The sequence below is a fragment of the Protopterus annectens genome, chromosome 5.part1 (assembly GCF_019279795.1).
Source record: "Protopterus annectens isolate FY-2018-M chromosome 5.part1, PAN1.0, whole genome shotgun sequence".
Taxonomy (NCBI): Eukaryota; Metazoa; Chordata; order Ceratodontiformes; family Protopteridae; genus Protopterus; species Protopterus annectens.
The window spans coordinates 311559215-311577624 of NC_056736.1; the positions used below are offsets into that span (position 1 = coordinate 311559215).

At 44.2% G+C, this 18410-nt stretch overlaps 1 protein-coding gene across 3 annotated transcripts in view; it reads left to right on the forward strand.

Annotated features, from left to right (window-relative positions):
• The window catches only part of DZIP1 (DAZ interacting zinc finger protein 1), a 1252063-nt gene that overhangs the window by 663200 nt on the left and 570453 nt on the right, over positions 1–18410 (forward strand). For all 3 annotated transcript variants that reach the window (XM_044072991.1, XM_044072990.1, XM_044072992.1), the window contains exon 10: positions 17598–17645. In XM_044072991.1, the coding sequence (XP_043928926.1) occupies positions 17598–17645 (48 nt within the window). The remainder of the gene's footprint in view (positions 1–17597; positions 17646–18410) is intronic.

An 18410-nucleotide genomic window follows, 5' to 3' on the forward strand; every position in this document is an offset into this window, starting at 1 on the left:
GGCTATTTTTAATTATTTACTAAGTTTCTGAAAGTAAAGCCAATGATTTGCGTGTCTTTTGATTGTGAGTGTAATACAGTATGTATTTTTGGCTTCTTTTATGAATGGCTGAAACACATTCAAAAACCAGCAGCACAAAGCAAATTATTGCAGACACAAGTCGCCTATAAACTACTTACACACACATATCAAAATAAGCATTTTTGCTGGGACAAGATGCTCCTGCACCTGTTCTTTAGGGGCACCCCCCTTAGTTAGTTATATATACTAACTCCATGGTTGCACAACCGAGGAGAAAGAAATGCCTCACTCTACTGCAGATCAGATATGCACAATACAAATTCTCCCTGTCCATCCATATGAATGTATGATAACCCTAACTATATAACCCTGCTCCTGCTGCTGCCCCTTAATCTGAACCTACACTTTACCTTGGGAAAAAACCCTTTACAGTATTCAAAGTGCGTTTGCTAGAGTTTTCTTTAACCATTCATAAAGGGAGACTATTTCTATTTTCTGATTGGTTGTTATTTTGAACTCTTGTTTTTTTGGTAAGCACATTTTTGTACTGTTGACACTGATTGGCTGTGTGGAGCTGCTTGTGCATTTTGATCATTCAGTATTTAATCAGCTATACAGCTGGCTGTATTTCAATTCTTTACAATGTCATGATGTGTCAGAGTATTTTTCAGGGAAATGTAGTTTCAACTGAAACATTTCACTGTGTCATAGTTAAATGAAATGTTGATTTAATGAATAAAACTAATCCCATATATATTCAACGTTAAAATAGATTCTAAGTGCAGAATAGTTAGTAAAACAGATAGTTGTGCAAGTCTAAGTTAAGGTAAATGTGAATGAGTTTTCTGGCCTTAAATGACAGATTATACAGAAATAACTGAACCGCAGGAAAAACTAATCATTTATCAGTAATGCAGTTGTGTGTTAAAACTTGACTTTTATTTCAGGTGAACAAGTTCCTGACAGTGTGTAAAGTAAATTGAAAGGGTAAATAAAATGCCTTCACTAGAATCAGTCTGTGAAACATAAGGTTCATTTAAGTAATACACATTAGCATATGCTTATAATGAAAATATTTTTATTTTTTAAATATTGTAGTTTCTGTCTTTTAGATTTAAATGTGGGTATTAATTGGCAGGTCTTTAGTATTATTGATATAAATTTATGATGTGATGTTGTCCTGTCTCGCCTTCATTCTTAGCAGGTTGGGTTCAGAACCGATCCTCAGTTCCAACTCGCCTTATACAAAAGCTCGAGGTCTTCCACTAGCTTGTGGCTAAACCCTGTTCCATCATGCAACAAGAGAGCTCCCCAGATCTTGTTTGCTGCTAAACAAGATCAGGTGCTCTTCCTACTGGCTCTGGCTAAGTAGATTTTTCTGCTATATATTTTGTAGAATTGTTAGCTTTTTTCAAACTGTTTTATTCTAGGTAATTTTTGACTAGTAAATTGCCATTTCTTCTGTTGTTATTGCTGTTGGCCATTTTTTCTTAAGGCTTTTCTTCCCCTATCTTGGCTTTAAACTAAATTCTGAAAAGCCCGTTTTAGTTAGAGGGTTTTTCTTTTTTTTTTTTTTTTTTTTCTATTTTCCTCCCTTAAGTATAGGTTAGTTCATTTAAATTAGAGAACTGCCTTAGCCCATTTTACTTAGAGGGCTTTTCCCTTTGTTTTCCTCCTTAAATTCTCCGTGGCTAGCTCATTTAAGTTAGGGAGCTGCCTTTGCCCATTTAAGTTAGAGGACCTTTCCCATGGTGTTTTTGGTGTGAAGAAAGTAGTAGTAATACAATATATATAGCTTTATTTTTCTCTGTAGTTTGTTAGCTGCTTCCTGTTGTTGCTGATTAGTCAAGTCTTCTAAAGATTCTAAGGAAGCAAAACCCTCTGGGTTTAAAAAATGTGTCAAGTGCAGCCAAAAAATGTCTGTAACTGACCGACATACCATTTGTGTATACTGTCTTGGAGCGGTACATCTTTAAGAGTCCTGTGCCATCAGACAGTCCTTTAGTCACAGGGGATTATTAGAAAGAAAGAAAGAAAGAAAGACCAAGCTCATTCTGAGGGGCTTGTTGAAGACCCCCTTTTCTGAAGCAATCGAAGAAGGTCAGGGTCCTTCAAAGTCAGGCCAGTCCCCTTCTTCAGAATCAGACAAGTTGGGGAAAAGGTTCTCATCTTCAAGTACCATCTACCTCGTCTCCTTCAGTTTTGGTGCCTTTGGAATTTCATTTGCAGAGCCTATTCCCTGAATTGGAACCGGTATTTCCCACTCTAAGGTCGACATTGTTGCACTCCTCCAAATCTCCTGCTCCCTCCACTCGATCTTCCAGGAGCCTGTCCGATGATGATGTGGATTGTGTGGTGCAGAGGCTCTTGAGGAAACCAGCACTCGCCAAACTGTTGTCAGATCCTACCCAGAGGGCATCAGAACCAATGAAACCTACCCTTTCACTTTTGATTCTTCCTCCGATCCAATCTCAGACCTTGGAGCCAGAATATCCAGAACTGATTGTAGTGAAACCATCTGAACCAAGACCTATCACAGGATCTTCGGGTCCTACTATTGCTCCGGCATCCTTTGTTTCATCCGAACTAGAGGAGTCTAGGGGCCGTCGCTGTCGGTTAGGTTCAGGGAGAGGAGTCTAATCGGACAGTTGTCTGATCCGAACTTGCCTCTCAGGGTGTCGGCTTGGGTGAGCTCGGCTCCTACCTCAGACTCAGAGCCTGCCCCCTTGGTTCTGGGGATTCCCTCTGGTTCTTTGGAGCTGGGACTTTCCTCGGACCAGGGGCACAGGGCTTTCGAGGTGATGAGAGTGCTGTCTCCACAGACAGGTCCACTCTTGGGTTGGAACATTCTTCCTCCAAAGGCACCGGTGTCTGTGTCGGTACCACTGCATCCACAGAGACACAAAGACCTAGGCCTCAGTTCTGGATATTCTGGCTCCAAGGTCTGAGATTGGATCGGAGGAAGAATCAAAAGTGAAAGGGTAGGTTTCATTGGTTCTGCTCAGTTGGGTGACCCCCTGCCCCCCTACCCTTCTGAAGACGTAACTCAGAAGAGGCTATATGAGAGGAAGCATTTAGACTCCCCAGAGGAGTCCATCACATCAGATACAGACCTTGATGATTCAGAGGGGTCCCCACAGTCACCCTCTGAGGATGTCTCCTTCGCAGACATCCTAGAAATACTAAAACAGAGAGGTGGCTGGAAGCCCATCAACCCTTCTGAGGAGGAGTCTGTATACCTAAAGGCCTGTGGGTCTCACCCTTCCGCCATTTGGGTGCGTCAACCTTTCGACAAGCTGATAGGCATGGGAGTCTCCAGACTTAGTGGAACCTGTTCTTCGGAGGCCAAACAAATTCATCACATCACCTGCAGACAAAATTTTTCTAAACAAAGGAGTCCCATTAGATGCTATGGTGGTTGGCAGCAGCCACCAAAAAGGAACGTTCAGAGACGTCCTCTTCTGTCCATTCACTGAACTGAGAGTCTTGTATGATGGACAGAAGAGGAAGGCGCATCTTCTCTTCAGTGACTTTTGCACTTGTATCGCTGAATTGTGTAACTCACTTTACTAGGCTTTAGAGTGACCTGCTGAAAGATCTAGGAGATACTCTCCAAGGTTCAGTAGCTGAAGGGGTATCAGAGAAGGTTTTGTCTCAGCTCGCTACCTTAATCTCAGTAGTCAACTCCTCCATGAAGTTCATTTCTTATGCAGTGGATGGAGCAAGCAGGGTACCGGGTTCAGGAATTTCCCTAAGGAGACATTTCTGAATGCGCTTGTGTGACTTTGCGGAGCCCTTTAAATCTTCTTTTGTGAACGCCCCTTTCAATAGCTCATCTTTGTTCAGGCCAAAAGTCAAAGACACACTAACCAGGTGTGAACAAGAAGGAAAGACTCTCTCTCCCATAGGAGTCTGTTTTTCCCCTACCTACTGACTTTATCCAAAGGGTCAGAAAAGTGGAAAAATGTGGTTTCAAAAATCCCGAAGAGCTTTCCAGGACACACACAGTGATTCTTCCCCCAGGGGCAGAGGGGGAAGTGCTAATGAAAGACGCCGACCATGCGGCAGAGGGGATCCGCAAAACCAGGGAGACAGGGAATCTTTCCTTGGTAAGTCCTTTCGGCGCTCCTGAAAGGAGGCCCACCTGTCCATCTCTGGAGGCATTTGGGGGCCGCTTGTCCTTGTACCCAGAAGCCTGGCTAACAATAGCAAAAGACAAATGGGTACAAAGCATCATATCCAGAGGTTACTCCATACCCTTTTCCTTCCATGTCCCAAACACAAAAAAAAATCCCAGACATTCAATGGGAACAGCAGCTCTAGAAATACAAAAGTTGCTAGACAAAAGAGTCATCCAAACAGTCTCCGCAAACCAAATAGGATCCGGAACTTACTCAAAGTTTCTTTTTAGTGCCAAAGAAAACAGGCGACTGGAGACCCTTCCTGGATTTCAGCAAATTAAATAAATCAGTAAGAAAGTCAAAGTTCCGAATGGTAACACTGTAATCAGTCCTCCCTTTTCTGGGACAAGGTGATTGGGATGTGCTCTATAGACCTTCAGGATGAGTACTACCCCATAACAATGAACAGGCAATCTAGGAGTCATTTGCTCTCCTGGCTGTGAGCCAGTCACTACCAGTTCAGAGCTCTGCCCTTTGGGCTCACTACAGCTCCTAGAGTTTTCACCAAGTGTATGGCAGTAGTAGTGGGCACACTTGAGACTCCTAGGATTCCAAGTGTTTCTGCACCTAAACGACTGGCTCCTAACTGCCACCACTGAGCATCTACTATCCAAAGCGAGAGAGACCACCTTGTATCTCTGCTCTCACCTAGGAATCACAGTAAACTACGAAAAGTTTGCCTTGTTGCCATCTCAGCGTATCGTTTTTATAGGAGCAGATCTAGATACAACAAACACGATGGCAAAACTTCCCTCCGAAAGGGTTCAGGTCCTACGAAGTCAGATCTTAAACCTTCTTTCCAAGAAAAAAGTACAAGCAAGGACAGTCCTCAAAGTCTTGGGAACCATGGCAGCAGTGATAATTCTAATTCCATTAATACGTCTGCACAAGAGAATTCTACAGTGGCTACTGTTCACTCAGTGGCCCATGCAGGAACTACCTATGTCCCACCAAATTTTGATAATGGAATCTTGCACGAAAGACCTTCATTGGTGGCTTTACTCCACTCATGTCATATTAGGTTGACCCTTTGTTCTTTCCCAGTCATTAGCCACAGTGACCATGGATGCTTCCCAAATGGGGGGATTATTATCTGGGAAGGACAGTCCAAGGCACTTGGCAGGACCACGAGGCCCATTTGCACATCAGTGCAGTAGAGATGAGAGCAGTGCTTTTAGCATTGCAGGCATTCCAGGACTGTCTTCTGCTAGGAACTATTGCAATACAGACAGCATGTCAGTTGTGTGGTGCATAAATCAACAAGAAGGAACCAGATCTTACCCCCTTTGTCAGGAGGCCCCGAGACTGTGGCAGTGGGCAACCTTCTCCCAATGCTTTCTGGTAGCAATGCACATCCTGGGGAGATTCAGTGTGATAGCAGACAAAGTCAGCAGAGCTCTTTTAATGCCTCGCGAGTGGTCCCTAAAACAGGAAGTGGCGGAAAAATTTTCTGCAAATCGGACCAGCCTTACTGTGACCTTTTTTTCACATCCATAAACACCAAATGTAGCAATTACTTTTTCCTGATCCCCCCTCCGGATGACTGGCCCTCGGGTCTCCTTTACATCTTTCCTCCCTTTCCACTGATACCCAAAGTCCTTCAGAAAGCCAGTCACTTAGGAGGGAACTTGATACTTATTGCCCCATGCTGGCCTCGTCAAATCTGGTTCCCCTTCCTGCCAGGAGGAGCTGTGGATTGTGGACTCTGGACTCAGTTCCGGACCTCCTGACTCATGCATCAAACCCTCAAATTGACAGCTTGGCTGCTTCGATTCCAACCATAACCAGGCTCCCTAACTTTTCTCTCTCAGTAAAACATGTCCTGATATCATCTCATAAGACTTCGAGAAAGTTATATAGAAGCAAATGGAAAAGATTTTCTTCATGGGCCTTGAATAATCACATTGATCCCTTCTCTGCCCCAATAGCTTCCATTCTTGAATTCCTAGCAAAGCTGTTTAATGAAGGGGCAGCTGCAGCTACTGTTCAAGTACAGTTAGCAGCCATATCTAATTTCCATTTAGGTGAAACAGGTCCCAGTGTGATGTTCCACAGACTTTGCAAAGCCTTTCTCAAAGGTACTCCTTTACTAAGACCAAGGGTTGCCACGGTGGTGCAGCAGTTAGCGTTGCCGCCTCACAGCAAGATATTTTCAGGTTCGATTCTCGGCTGGGGTGCCTTCTGTGCAGAGTCTGCATGTCCTCCCTTTGGTCGCATGGGTTTGTTCCGGGTGCTCCGGTTTCCTCCCACATCCAAAAGACATGCAGTAGGTGGATTAGACACTCTAAATTGGCCCTAGGTGTGAGTGTGTGCATGTGTGTGCCTTCTGGTGAAGGTTGAGCGCCGGGCTGGCAACTGGACACCGTAAAACTCCACTGCCAATTATGAGCGGACAGATGATCTGCTGTGGCAACCCCTAACTGGGAAAAGCCAGTAGAAGAAGACTCTTTTATTAAGACCACCTATTAACATCCCTCCACCACCATGGGACCTGAAGTTTGTCTTATCCCATTTGATTCTTCCCTCTTTCGAGCCTGCATCATCCTGCGATCTCAAGTATTTGACTTGGAAAATTATTCTTTTGATAGCTATTACTTCTGTTAGAAGAATTTCAGAGTTGCAAGCATTGTCAATAAAGCCCCCCTACATGCTTTTCCACAAAGACAGAGTAGCCCTACAAACAAACCCATCCTTTCTACCCAAAGTATGCTCAGAATTTAACTTGAACCACTCCATAGAACTACCAGTTTTTTTCTCCAGCTATGACAACAAGGGAGAATATATGCTACATCAACTGGGGGTACGTAGACAGTTACGTTTCTACTTACATAGGACAAGAGACTTCAGAAAATCTGATCAAAGTATTTGTATCCTTTTCAGGCTCAAGGAAGGGTACTCCTGTGTTTAAAGTAACACTTTCAAAATGGCTATCAGATTGTATTATCTTTGCTACCAATCTCAAAACAAAGAACTTTCCCATAAAGTAAAAGGTCATTCTACAAGAGCCACTGCAACCTCTTCTTCCTTTTGGGCGAGACTACCTATTGCTACCATTTGTGCTGCATCCCACCCTACTTCCCCCAACCTTTTGCTCCTGGAAGACTGAGCTGATGCAATTGCCTGTTAATGTTCTCTGACCTTCTTGATTGCTCTATTAGGTATTCAGTGACCTTTAGCTATATCTGCAAACAAGATCTGGGGAGCTCTCATGGTGCATAATGGGATAGGATTTTAGCCACGTGCTAGTGGAAGACCTCGAGCTTTTGTATAAGGCTGAGTCGGAACAGAGGATCAGTTCTGAACCCAACCTGCTAAGAATGAAGGCGAGACAGGACAACATCACATCATAAATTTACAGCAATAATACTAAATAAAGACTTGCCAATTAATGCCCACATTTAAATCTAAAAGATAGAAACTACACTATCTAAAAAATAAAAATATTTTCATTATAAGCATATGCTAATGTGTATTACTTACTTAAATGAACCTTATGTTTCATAGATTGATTCTAGTGAAGGCATTTTATTTACCCAACCTGCTAAGAATGACGGTGAGATGAACACCACACATGGAACGTTATAGTGGGTGCATAACTTCATTTTTTGAGTACTGGGGCTAATTGAGTGATGTAATATCGAGTTCTTGTTCCTACAGAAAACAAGATGTGCTGCCAGGAGCTTTTAAAGTTTCATGAAGTTATAAGTTTTAACAGACATTTATGCTACCAGTGATGCAAAAATACCAGAATTCACATTTGGAATTTGTTGGCAGTTTACGAGAAAAATAGAAAGTCATTGCCTTGCCAGTTACTATCCAGAGTGCAGGGGAGCTGGTTTTGCCATCATAAGTCAGTATTTCATGATTCACTGAAGACTACCTTTATGGCAGACAGCTTTTACTGTTAATGTCATTTATGACATGATCTCTGTTGCTTCATACCATCCAAGACCATTTACATATTGATGAATATTCTTAATTCATGATTTTTTTTAAAGGAAAAGGTGGTGAGCTGTTTACAGATTTGGTTAGTGAGGCATATACCTTCTGTAAGTTCTGTAGCAAAGGATTTTCAACCAATTTTTTCATATTTCTTTTAAGGTATGAATGTCCTTTAACTTTAAACTATTGTCCCAGCTGTGGGCATGTAATGGAGCAGCGGATTTTGCCACACTATGAAAATTTCACTGATTTATCCTGCAATCATGTTTAGCTCTCTCCAGACTAGTTTGCTTCTTTATACTACATATACAAGTTAACTTCTGTTGATAAAGTCTCCATTACTGGCTGAAATATTTTACTAAATTGCTCATAATACAGGATCAGATTCGTAAGTAAATTATGTAAACTCTTAATTTAGTTTAGGGGTTGGATAGTTTCAGAAAAGATGTTCATCGTGTTACACTGCTGCAGTCATTACACTTGGGTTATCCTGCCGTCAGGCGGTACCGCAGTCGGCCAGAGTTCCAAAGTCTTGGTCCAGCGTCGGTTGCTGTCGCCTCCTCCCTGACGTCAGTGCGACAGGGGTATATAAGATGCAGCCGATGCCATTTTCTCCAGTCTTTCTTGCTGCGCGGTGCCTGAAGCAGAAGCAGTTCGCAAGTGCCGGTCGGCCAATTCCTGAGATTTTCATCCCGAATCCAGAACCGAAGTCTTCTAAAAAAGCTAAATACTCCATTGGGGAAACTTTTTCTTGCCTCAGACCGATGTCAGTAAAAGTTAATAATTGTATTTCTTGTGGGAAGCAAATACCTCATAAGGATTTCCACTCCTATTGTATTCCATGCCTAGGCTCTGACCACGACGTCACTGGTTGTCGGTTTTGTGCTAGGTTTAACAAGTGCACTATTAAACGTCAGTTTGATTTTGCCCGACATTATTTTGGTAGAAAATTCAGTTACACCATGCCGTCAGAAACTCCGACGACCGCAATGCATAAAAAGTGCAAGGACAAGGACAGGCATCAGAGGCCTCTTCTAGGCCGGTCGCTGGTTCTCCGGTTTTCAGCGAGGCGCCTACGCAGCCCCTGACGACCGCTTCCACAGAACCACAGACTGCCTCCGACTCCCACGTGGAGCTGGCTGGGCCTTCGGACGCACTAGGTCTTCAGCTTACCAATCCTAAACCTACAGAGGGAACCGAAGTAGCTGAGTAATCCACAGCTACAGAGGGTGTTTTCAGACCTACCCAGTTAACCATTAAACCCTCTGCTAAGTCTAAGCCCCCCTTAAAAGCAAAGAAACAGGCACAACTCTCTCCAGGACAGGCTTCCATGCCTAAGAAACAAATGTTTAGAATGGCCGAGGACCTAATCACCCTGATCAGGGAGTCCCATCCCCCTCCTGATAAAAGGCCCAGACAGGATGCAGACTATGAATCTTCTGATCAGGTGTTCATTTCCTCAGACTCTTCCTTGGACCTAGGATATTCTTTACCCCCTTATGAGGATTCTGATGCTGAAGAATCAATTTCAATTCCATCAGCCTCTCCAACTGAGGACTACTCCTTTTGGGAGACCTTACATACCATGAGGGGAGCATTTCCATTGGGAAGGCCAGGATTACTCAGCATCCAAGAAAAGGCTCAGAGACTTCCTTTTATTGCCTCAACACAGACCCCTTGCTATCCCGCCAGTTTTAGACATTGTGGATGATGTTTACACTGAATCCAGTTTGAACACTGACTCCTTACCCCCAGCCCCAGTTAAACCGGATAGATATTACAGAGTCCCTGACTCTCACAAATTTCTGTACAAAAGCCCTGTTGCTGACCCTGAAACTATTTCTCAGGGACCCAAAGGGATTAAGGCCTCATCAGCAAAAAACCCAGTTCCCTCTGACAGAGATTCCAGAGCATTAGACAGATGGGGAAAGAAGGTATATACGTCTGCAACTTTAGCAATGAGAGCTTTGAATTGCCAGTTTCACATGCTAAAATATCAGCAATTTTTAATGTCTCAGTTGAAACAAAAGATGCTTCCAGATTCAGATCCTCCTTACTTCAAAGAAATGCAGGATTTATTGCATGCAGCTGAACAAGTGGGAAAACATACTTTGCAATGTGGGTTTGATTCCTTAGAGGCCTCCTGTAGAGCAGCAGTTACAGGCTCTCTCATTAGAAGGCATGCTTGGTTAAAAGAACATACGTTACCAGATCATGTTAAGGTCAAATTATTGGATGCACCTTTGCAGCGAGATGTGCTGTTTGGAGTTAAGGCAGAGGAAGTATTAAAGAAGATGGAGGATAAGGTAAAATCTATGCAAACGGTGAAAGATTTCTTACAGGTTCAGCCTCCTCGTTTTAGCAGAAATTGGCCAACAAGGAATTGGTCCTTTCCAGTCACACATAGACCTCAAAGGGGCAGATACAGACATCCAAGAGGTAGAGGTCAGACACAAGGCCCTTACAGGCCTCGACAATGGGGCACACCTGGCCAGAAAGAAGGGGAAGACAGGCCTCAACCTTATAAAAAACAGCCTCAATGACTTTCCACTGCAGCTGCCAAACAGCTCTCTCTTGGCAGCCCCCTTAGGAGGAAAACTGGTACTTTTCTATCACAACTGGCATTGCATCACCGAAGACAAATGGGGTCTCAACATTGTATCTCAAAGTTACAGGTTCCATTTTTACACCCTGCCAAAGCTAAAAGGAATGCCAAATCTGCCACCAAATGAATGGGCAGAGGCTCAAAAACAAATTATAGCACTCATGGACATGAGAGCTATTCAAAAGGTACCACCACAGGAACAAGGACAAGGATTTTACTCAAGACACTTTCTGGTTCCCAGAAAGGACAAAGTCTGAAGACCCATTTTGGACCTTTCTACACTAAACACTTACCTGGATGTTCCGAAATTCAAGATGTTGACACTACAGCAGCTTCTTCCCATGCTGGGCAAGAAAGCTTGGCTCGTGACTTTGGACCTCAAAGAGGCATACCTGCATGTCCCTATCAGACAAAACTGCAGAAGATACCTCAGATTTCTAGCTGGTTCAATGCACTATCAATTCTCTGCACTGCCCTTTGGCTTATCTACTGCGCCCAGGTTCTTCACAAAGTGCCTGGCACCAGTAATTGCATTTTGCAGGCAAAAAGTAATTCAAATTTATCCATACCTGGACGATTGCCTGATTCAAGCAGAGAGCAAGGACATTCTACTAAAGCATCTGACGTACGTACAAAAGTTATTAAGTTGCCTGGAGTACACAGTAAACGAAAATAAATCAAAACTAGTGCCCTCACAACAGATAATATTCCTGGGTGCCAGCTTGAACACAACGGCCCAGATGGCTTATCTCACGCCAGACAAGCAAGGACAACTGACTCAATATTTTCAATTAATGGCAACAAAGACCCAACTCCCTGCAAGAAAAATTCTGCAGGCCTTGGGCTACATGGCATCATGCATATTACTAATTCTATATGCCAGACTGCATATGAGGAAACTACAGTGGTACCTAAAGAGCGTATGGTCTCAACACTGTCAAAGTTTGGAAACAGTTATACCACTAATTCCCTGCCTACAACAGGAGTTTCGATGTTGGGCACAAGCTTGTCACCTCAACAAGGGACAGCCTTTCACTCAACCCACAGTCAGGCAGACACTGAGAACAGATGCATGGGATTACACCTGGGGAGCACACATGGCAGGAAAATGTATCCAGGGCGAGTGGCCCACAGAGCAAAGACATCTCCACATCAATCAAAAAGAGATGCTAGCTGTACAAAATGCTATTATAGCTTTCAAGGACCTATTGCATCCAGGACAATTACTACTAAAGACAGACAACAGCACAGTTATGTGGTACATAAACACTTGCTGATGCCCACTTCTCTGGATTCGCAGGCTGCTACCGAGACCCTTTCAGAGTCTGGTATGCCACGAGACTTTTCATCGACTAAGGATACTGCAGATGTCTCTACCTTGGATGGGTCTGGAGCTGTTGAGCAGGCACCGGCTTCTGAGGAAGTAGTTCGCACTACCAGTTCTCAACACACATCGACTTCTTTTGCATCTACCCTTCTTTTAAAAACTGCAGAGTTTCTAAGGCCCAGGGTACGAACCTAACCCAAGAAACCGATGACCCAATCTCAGGCACCTGCTTCCTTGCCTCAGTCTCAGATGCTTAAAATGGCAGAAGACCTTATAATGCTTATCAGGGGAAGCCAGACTACCCCTTCCAAAAGAAAAAGAGATTTGTCCCCAGTAGTTTTATCTGAACAGGAGTGGGATGACTCTGATGCATATGAATATGAAGATATGCAACCCCTCTCAGCTTATGAAGGTTCTGATGCAGAGGAATCCATCCCTTCAGCCTCTCCACTCAAGGACTTTTCCTTTGGGGAAACCCTACATACCTTAAGGGAACTTTTCCAATGGGAATGTCAGGACTACCCTCAGTCAAAAAAGAGACTCAGGGAATTCTTAGATCTTCCACAGCACAGACCTCTGGCTATTCCTCCTGTCCTAGATGTTGTGGATGATGTTTTTATGGAATCCAGTTTGACTCCTGATACCCTCCCTCCTGCTCCCAGGAAACCTGATAGGTACTATAGAGTCCCGGACTCTCACAAATTTCTTTTCAAAAATCCTACTGTTGACCCTGAAGTTATCTCTCAGGGACCTAAAGGAATTAAAGCTACTTCTAAGAATCCCACCCCCTCAGATAGGGATTCCCGAGCATTAGACAGATGGGGTAAAAAATATACACCTCTGCTACTCTTGCTATTAGAGCACTAAATTGTCAGTTCGATATGCTGAAATATCAGCAACATACCATGGAACTCCTCAAACAAAAAATACCTTTTTTTCCTGTTTGTACAGAAAATAGAGTTACAAGAGTTAATGCATTCTGCAACTCATGTAACTAAACACACCTTACAATGTGGTTTTGACACCCTAGAAGCATTCTTGCAGGGGAGCAGTCACTGGTTCTGTCCTGAGAAGGCATGCTTGGCTAAAGGAACAGCCCTTGCCAGACCATGTCAAATCCAAATTATTGGACACACCACTGCACAAAGACAACTTCTTTGGCACCAAGGCAGAGGAGGTCTTAAAAAAAAGATGGAAGAAAAAGCGAAATCTATGCAGACAGCTAAAGACGTCTTGCAGGTCCAGCCACCGAGGTTCAGTAGGCATTGCCCCTGTAAGCACTGGTCCTTTCCTGCCCCCTCCAGGTCAGTTCAGCCCAGACCCCGGGCAGGCAGCCCCCTCCCCCCCGACAGCAGCCCCAGGGAATGCAGAGATCTAAGCAATGGAGTTCTTCCTCTTCAAAACCAGGGAGTGCTATGCCACCTCCCTCATGGTAAGAACTCACAATGACTTTACACTTCCACCCCCTCATTCTGCCCACCTGCTTGTTGCCCTTAGGAGGAAAACTCTCCTTCCACTCAAACACCTGAGCCACCATTACCAACGACTGCTGGGTCCTCAACATAGTGTCCCAGGGATACAAATTTTATTTCTACACTCTACCAACCCCAAAAGGGTTCCCAGATCTTCCCCCAAACCAGTGGGCAGAGGCCAAAAAGTAAGTCCTTTCCCTGCTCTCGATGAGGGCAATAGAGCATGTTCCTGCAGAACAGGTAGGCCAAGGTTTCTATTCCAGACTCTTCCTGGTACCCAGAAAAGAGGGCACCTGGCGCCCCATCCTCAATCTATCCATTCTAAACACTTTCCTGGTGATACCCAAATTCAAAATGCTCGCCCTCCAGCATCTTCTACCTGTGCTGTCCAAGGATGCTTGGTTAGCTACCCTAGACCTAAAAGAGGCCTACCTACACATCCCAATCAGGGAATCTTGCACAAAATATCTCTGTTTCAGGGCAGGATCACTGCACTTTCTGTTCTCCGTGCTTCCCTTTGGCTTATCCACTGCTCCCAGAGTTTTCACAAAATGCCTGACTCCCGCCATTGCTTTTTGCAGACAAAGAAATATTCAAATTTACACATACTTGGATGACTGCCTGATTCAGGCAGACAGGAAAAGCTGCTAAAACACCTGACCTTTGTAAAGGACCTACTGACCTCCCTGGGGTATACTATCAATGAAAAGAAATCCAAACTAGTACCCAATCAAAAAATGTATTCCTGGGAGCAAGCCTGGACATGGCATCCCAGATGGCATTCCTTACACCAGAAAAACAATCCTACCTGACAACCTACTTCTCTCAAGTAACCACCAGATCCCAGTTATCCGCAAGGAAAATCCTGCAAGCTCTGGGGTCCATGGCTTCTTGCATTCTACTCGCTTCATATGCCAGACTGCATATGAGGAAACTACAATGGTACCTATAAAGCCTTTGGTGTCAACACTCCCAAAACCTGGAAACTCTTATACCAATATCTTGTTTAAGGAAAGATTTCCTTTGGTCAGCAGCAGCATGCAACCACAACAAGGGACTACCCTTCTCACAACCCCACGCCATCCAGACCCTCACCACAGATGCATCAGACTATGCCTGGGGTGCACACCTGGACGGCAGGTGCATTCAGGGCCAATGGAGCCCAAACCAAATACATCTGCACATCAACCAAAAAGAGATGTCAGCTGTTCAGCAACTCTGATGACAGCCTTCAGACCCCTACTCTCCCCGGGTCCTCTACTGATCAAAACAGACACCACCACTGTGATGTGATATATCAACAAGCAGACAGGGACTCACTCATACCCTCTGTGCAGGCTCACCATGACCCTTTGGCACACAGCCTCAGCCATGCAACTACACCTGTTAGCACAATTCCTGCCAGGCTGTCTAAACTCTCTGGCAGACAACTTAAGCAGAAGTCTTCTGGACCCACATGAGTGGCAGCTAGACCTAAGAACCTTCACCCTTGTAACCCAGAAATGGGGCACCCTGAAGGTCAACCTCTTTGCTTCCCACTCCAACCATCAGCTCAGCAAATTCTGCACCAGGGAACTTCACACCAAGGCATGGAAAGTGGATGCTGTATCCTTCCAGTGGGTCAACCTATCGGTCTATGCACCCCCCCTCTACCGCTAATTACAAAGGTATTGCTCAAAATAAAGGAGGAACAACTGAGGACAATCCTGATTGCCCCAGACTGGCCATGCCAGCACTGGTACCCTCTGCTGCACAACTTGTCACCACTGCCACCATGGCATCTCCCGCAGATCCCAACACTCCTGACCCAGAGGAATGGAGAATTCATGCATCCCCAATTTGCAGACCTTCAGTCTGGCAGCCTAGCTTATTCCCTGACCACTGCACAAGCTGCCAATCTAAGCAAACAAGTTCTAGATGTTATACATGAGGCCAGACGCCCTAGCACTAGAAAGTCTTATGCTGACAAGTGGAAGAGGTTTTGCACCTGGATCCAGGCTAAGGGTGCTGGAACTGCACAGCTCTTCCTATCTCTCATCCTGGATTGTCTGGCTGACCTAGGGTCTATATTACATCACAGAACGCTTAAAAAAACGAACGGTGATTAATCGACCCTATTTAAGTGAAAGCTTACAATGTCGAACTGTCAGAACAGCGATTTTTTTTTCCAAGGGAAAAAAAAAATCACTTTTCCAACAAAAAAAGAAAACACTTTAAACATTACATTAAGTGGGGGGCTGCGTCCCCTACACCCCCCTACTTAAATAAATGAACTCTGAAACCGCACTACAGTGCTGAAAATGGCAAAGTAACGAAGCGGCCAAGCGAATTCTTTCCCAGGGAAAGAATTAGCTTAAAAGCCACTTCGATATTTTGCCTTTTCAGTCTTTTAAGTTCAACCAAGACGCATTCGAAAGAATGCGTCTTCGGTCTTCTAATAGGAACCTGCTGACCTACTACACAGGGGTCTATCCTTCTCTTCCATTGAAATTCATGCTTCTGTCATCTCTGCCCATTTCAGCACAGAGCCACCTCTTTTCTCCCACCCTCTCATTAAACAGTTCCTAAGAGGGGCTAACAACTTGAGGCCACCCAGAAGAGCACCTACCCCAGCTTGGGACCTTAACTTTGTTTTGGAAAAGCTCACCCTGCCCCCCTTTGACCCAGCAGCATCAGCAGAGTTAAAGTTCCTATCTTGGAAGACAGCCTTGCTTCTGGCCATCACTTCAGCTAGAAGAGTATCTGAGCTGCAAGCACTAATGGCTGTAGAGCCCTTCATCATTTTCCATGCTGACAGGGTCTCCGTCAGGACTAACCCATCCTTCATGCCAAAAGTGGTGTCCGGTGTGGCTCTCAACCAACCCATTCATTTGTCCACCTTTTTCCCTAACCCACAAAACAAGGGGGAAAGGATTCTGCACTCTCTAGATCTGCACAGACAGCTCAGATTCTACCTAGACAAGACTAAATCATTTAGAAAGACTGATCAATTGTTAGCTTTGCTGCAGGAGCAGAGGGCAAGGCCATATCCAAACAAACCATTTCCAAATGGATAGCACACTGCATCCATTTCTGCTACAAGCAGCACGGGAAACCTCCCCCCAAGGGGGTCAGCACATTCTACCAGTGCAATCTCCCCCTCTGCAGCTTTCCTCAGAAGGGTCCCCACCAGGGACATCCTAGAGGCTGCAACATGGACATCTGTTCATACCTTCACCAAGCATTACCACCTGCCTATCTTCTCCAAATCCAGGGCAGGCTTTGCCACAGCTGTCTTGCAGGGCATCCTAGCCAGCCCCCAGTCTTCTTGACTGCCTCCACCCTTTTGTTCTGCTTTGGGAATCAACCCAGATGTGATGACTGCAACAGTGAAACATGAAGAACATAGTACAGTTTTGTACACTTACCATAAATGTAGATGTTCGAGTGTATTCACTGTTGCAGTCCTGGTTTCCCTCCCTCCATTCCCCTTCTCTCTCTCTCTCTCTCTCTATCCTTGCAAGGATTTTTTGGTATTTACTTTCTGCTGGTGGTGTTCTTCCACCATAACCTAGCTCCCTCTTGGGGGCTCCTGACAGTTAGGGCTAGAAAAACTGATGTAATGACTTTGGCTGCCTTAATTTATAACACTGACGACCTGACGTCAGTCCTGGAGCGACAGCAACTGATGCAGAAATACTAAGCCTGTGGTATTTGGGCCGACTGAGGGCTACCCTGGCAGGGATAACCTAAATGTGATGACTGCAACAGTGAAGACACTCGAACATCTACATTTATGGTAAGTGTACACAACTGTACTTTGCTGACAACCCAACTTTGATTATTATTTCCCTCACTGTTGAACCTGACCATGTTTTAAGCTTTCAGTGTGTTCTTATTCATACATTATTGGTATGTTATTAGTATACCCGAGTTTCTTGTTCTGATGTGTCTGTTTTCACATTTGCATTTTACACTAATTTTACTTTGATAACAAATATTACAGCTGATATATTTATATACAAGACTAGCATGCAGTTACTCTGTACTCTTTTTCTTCTTATTTCCAGTGTTTGTTCCAAGAATGGTTTCAACAGTTTCTGAACTGATAGCATATGGTGAGTGTTGTTTAAGGTTGAATGTCTGTTGCTTATGACAAGATTAAAGCATACCTACATCATGAAAACAAATTTGTCATCATATTTTTCTCATGAATTGTGAACTAACACCCACAAAGTAAAAAAATGTATAGAAAAGTTTCTTAAACACATATGACTCATCCCATTCTTGTGGTGGTTTAATATGTGGCTTAGGCCCTTTAGGTTGCAGTCCTTTGGCTTCAGAATTTGCATTGCATTTGGTGTCCTTTCTAACTGGCTGAACTGTTGCTCATTGCAGACTAGGAGGAATCATAAAACCCATAAAGATTAATACCTTTTCAGAACCACTGTTTTGAAATAGCTTAGCCCCTTTTTGGTAATCCTTGTACTGCTTATGGGTTTGTAGGTTCATAGGAGATTACTAGGCTAATAATGGCTTAGGAGGCCTTACAAGCCTAGCCAGTATAACCCAATTTTACCCAATATATGGCCCCTAGGGACATGAAGATGGCATTGGTTTGTGCATATGCATTAAATATCTTACAAATTACCCCTGCCCGTAAAGGACACAGGCACTATCACAGGTGTGAATTTGCCATTCCCCATCCATTAATCCAAGCTGCATTTGAAGAAGTCCAGGGAAGGGCTTCCAGGAAGGTTATGGGATTGGTTGGTACTCTTCCCACATCAGTCTGGTTTTATCACACTTATGCAGCCATGAGATTACGAGAGCATGGTTGTGTGGATTCTTGAACACACTTATGCTGTATCACTGCAGTGGGA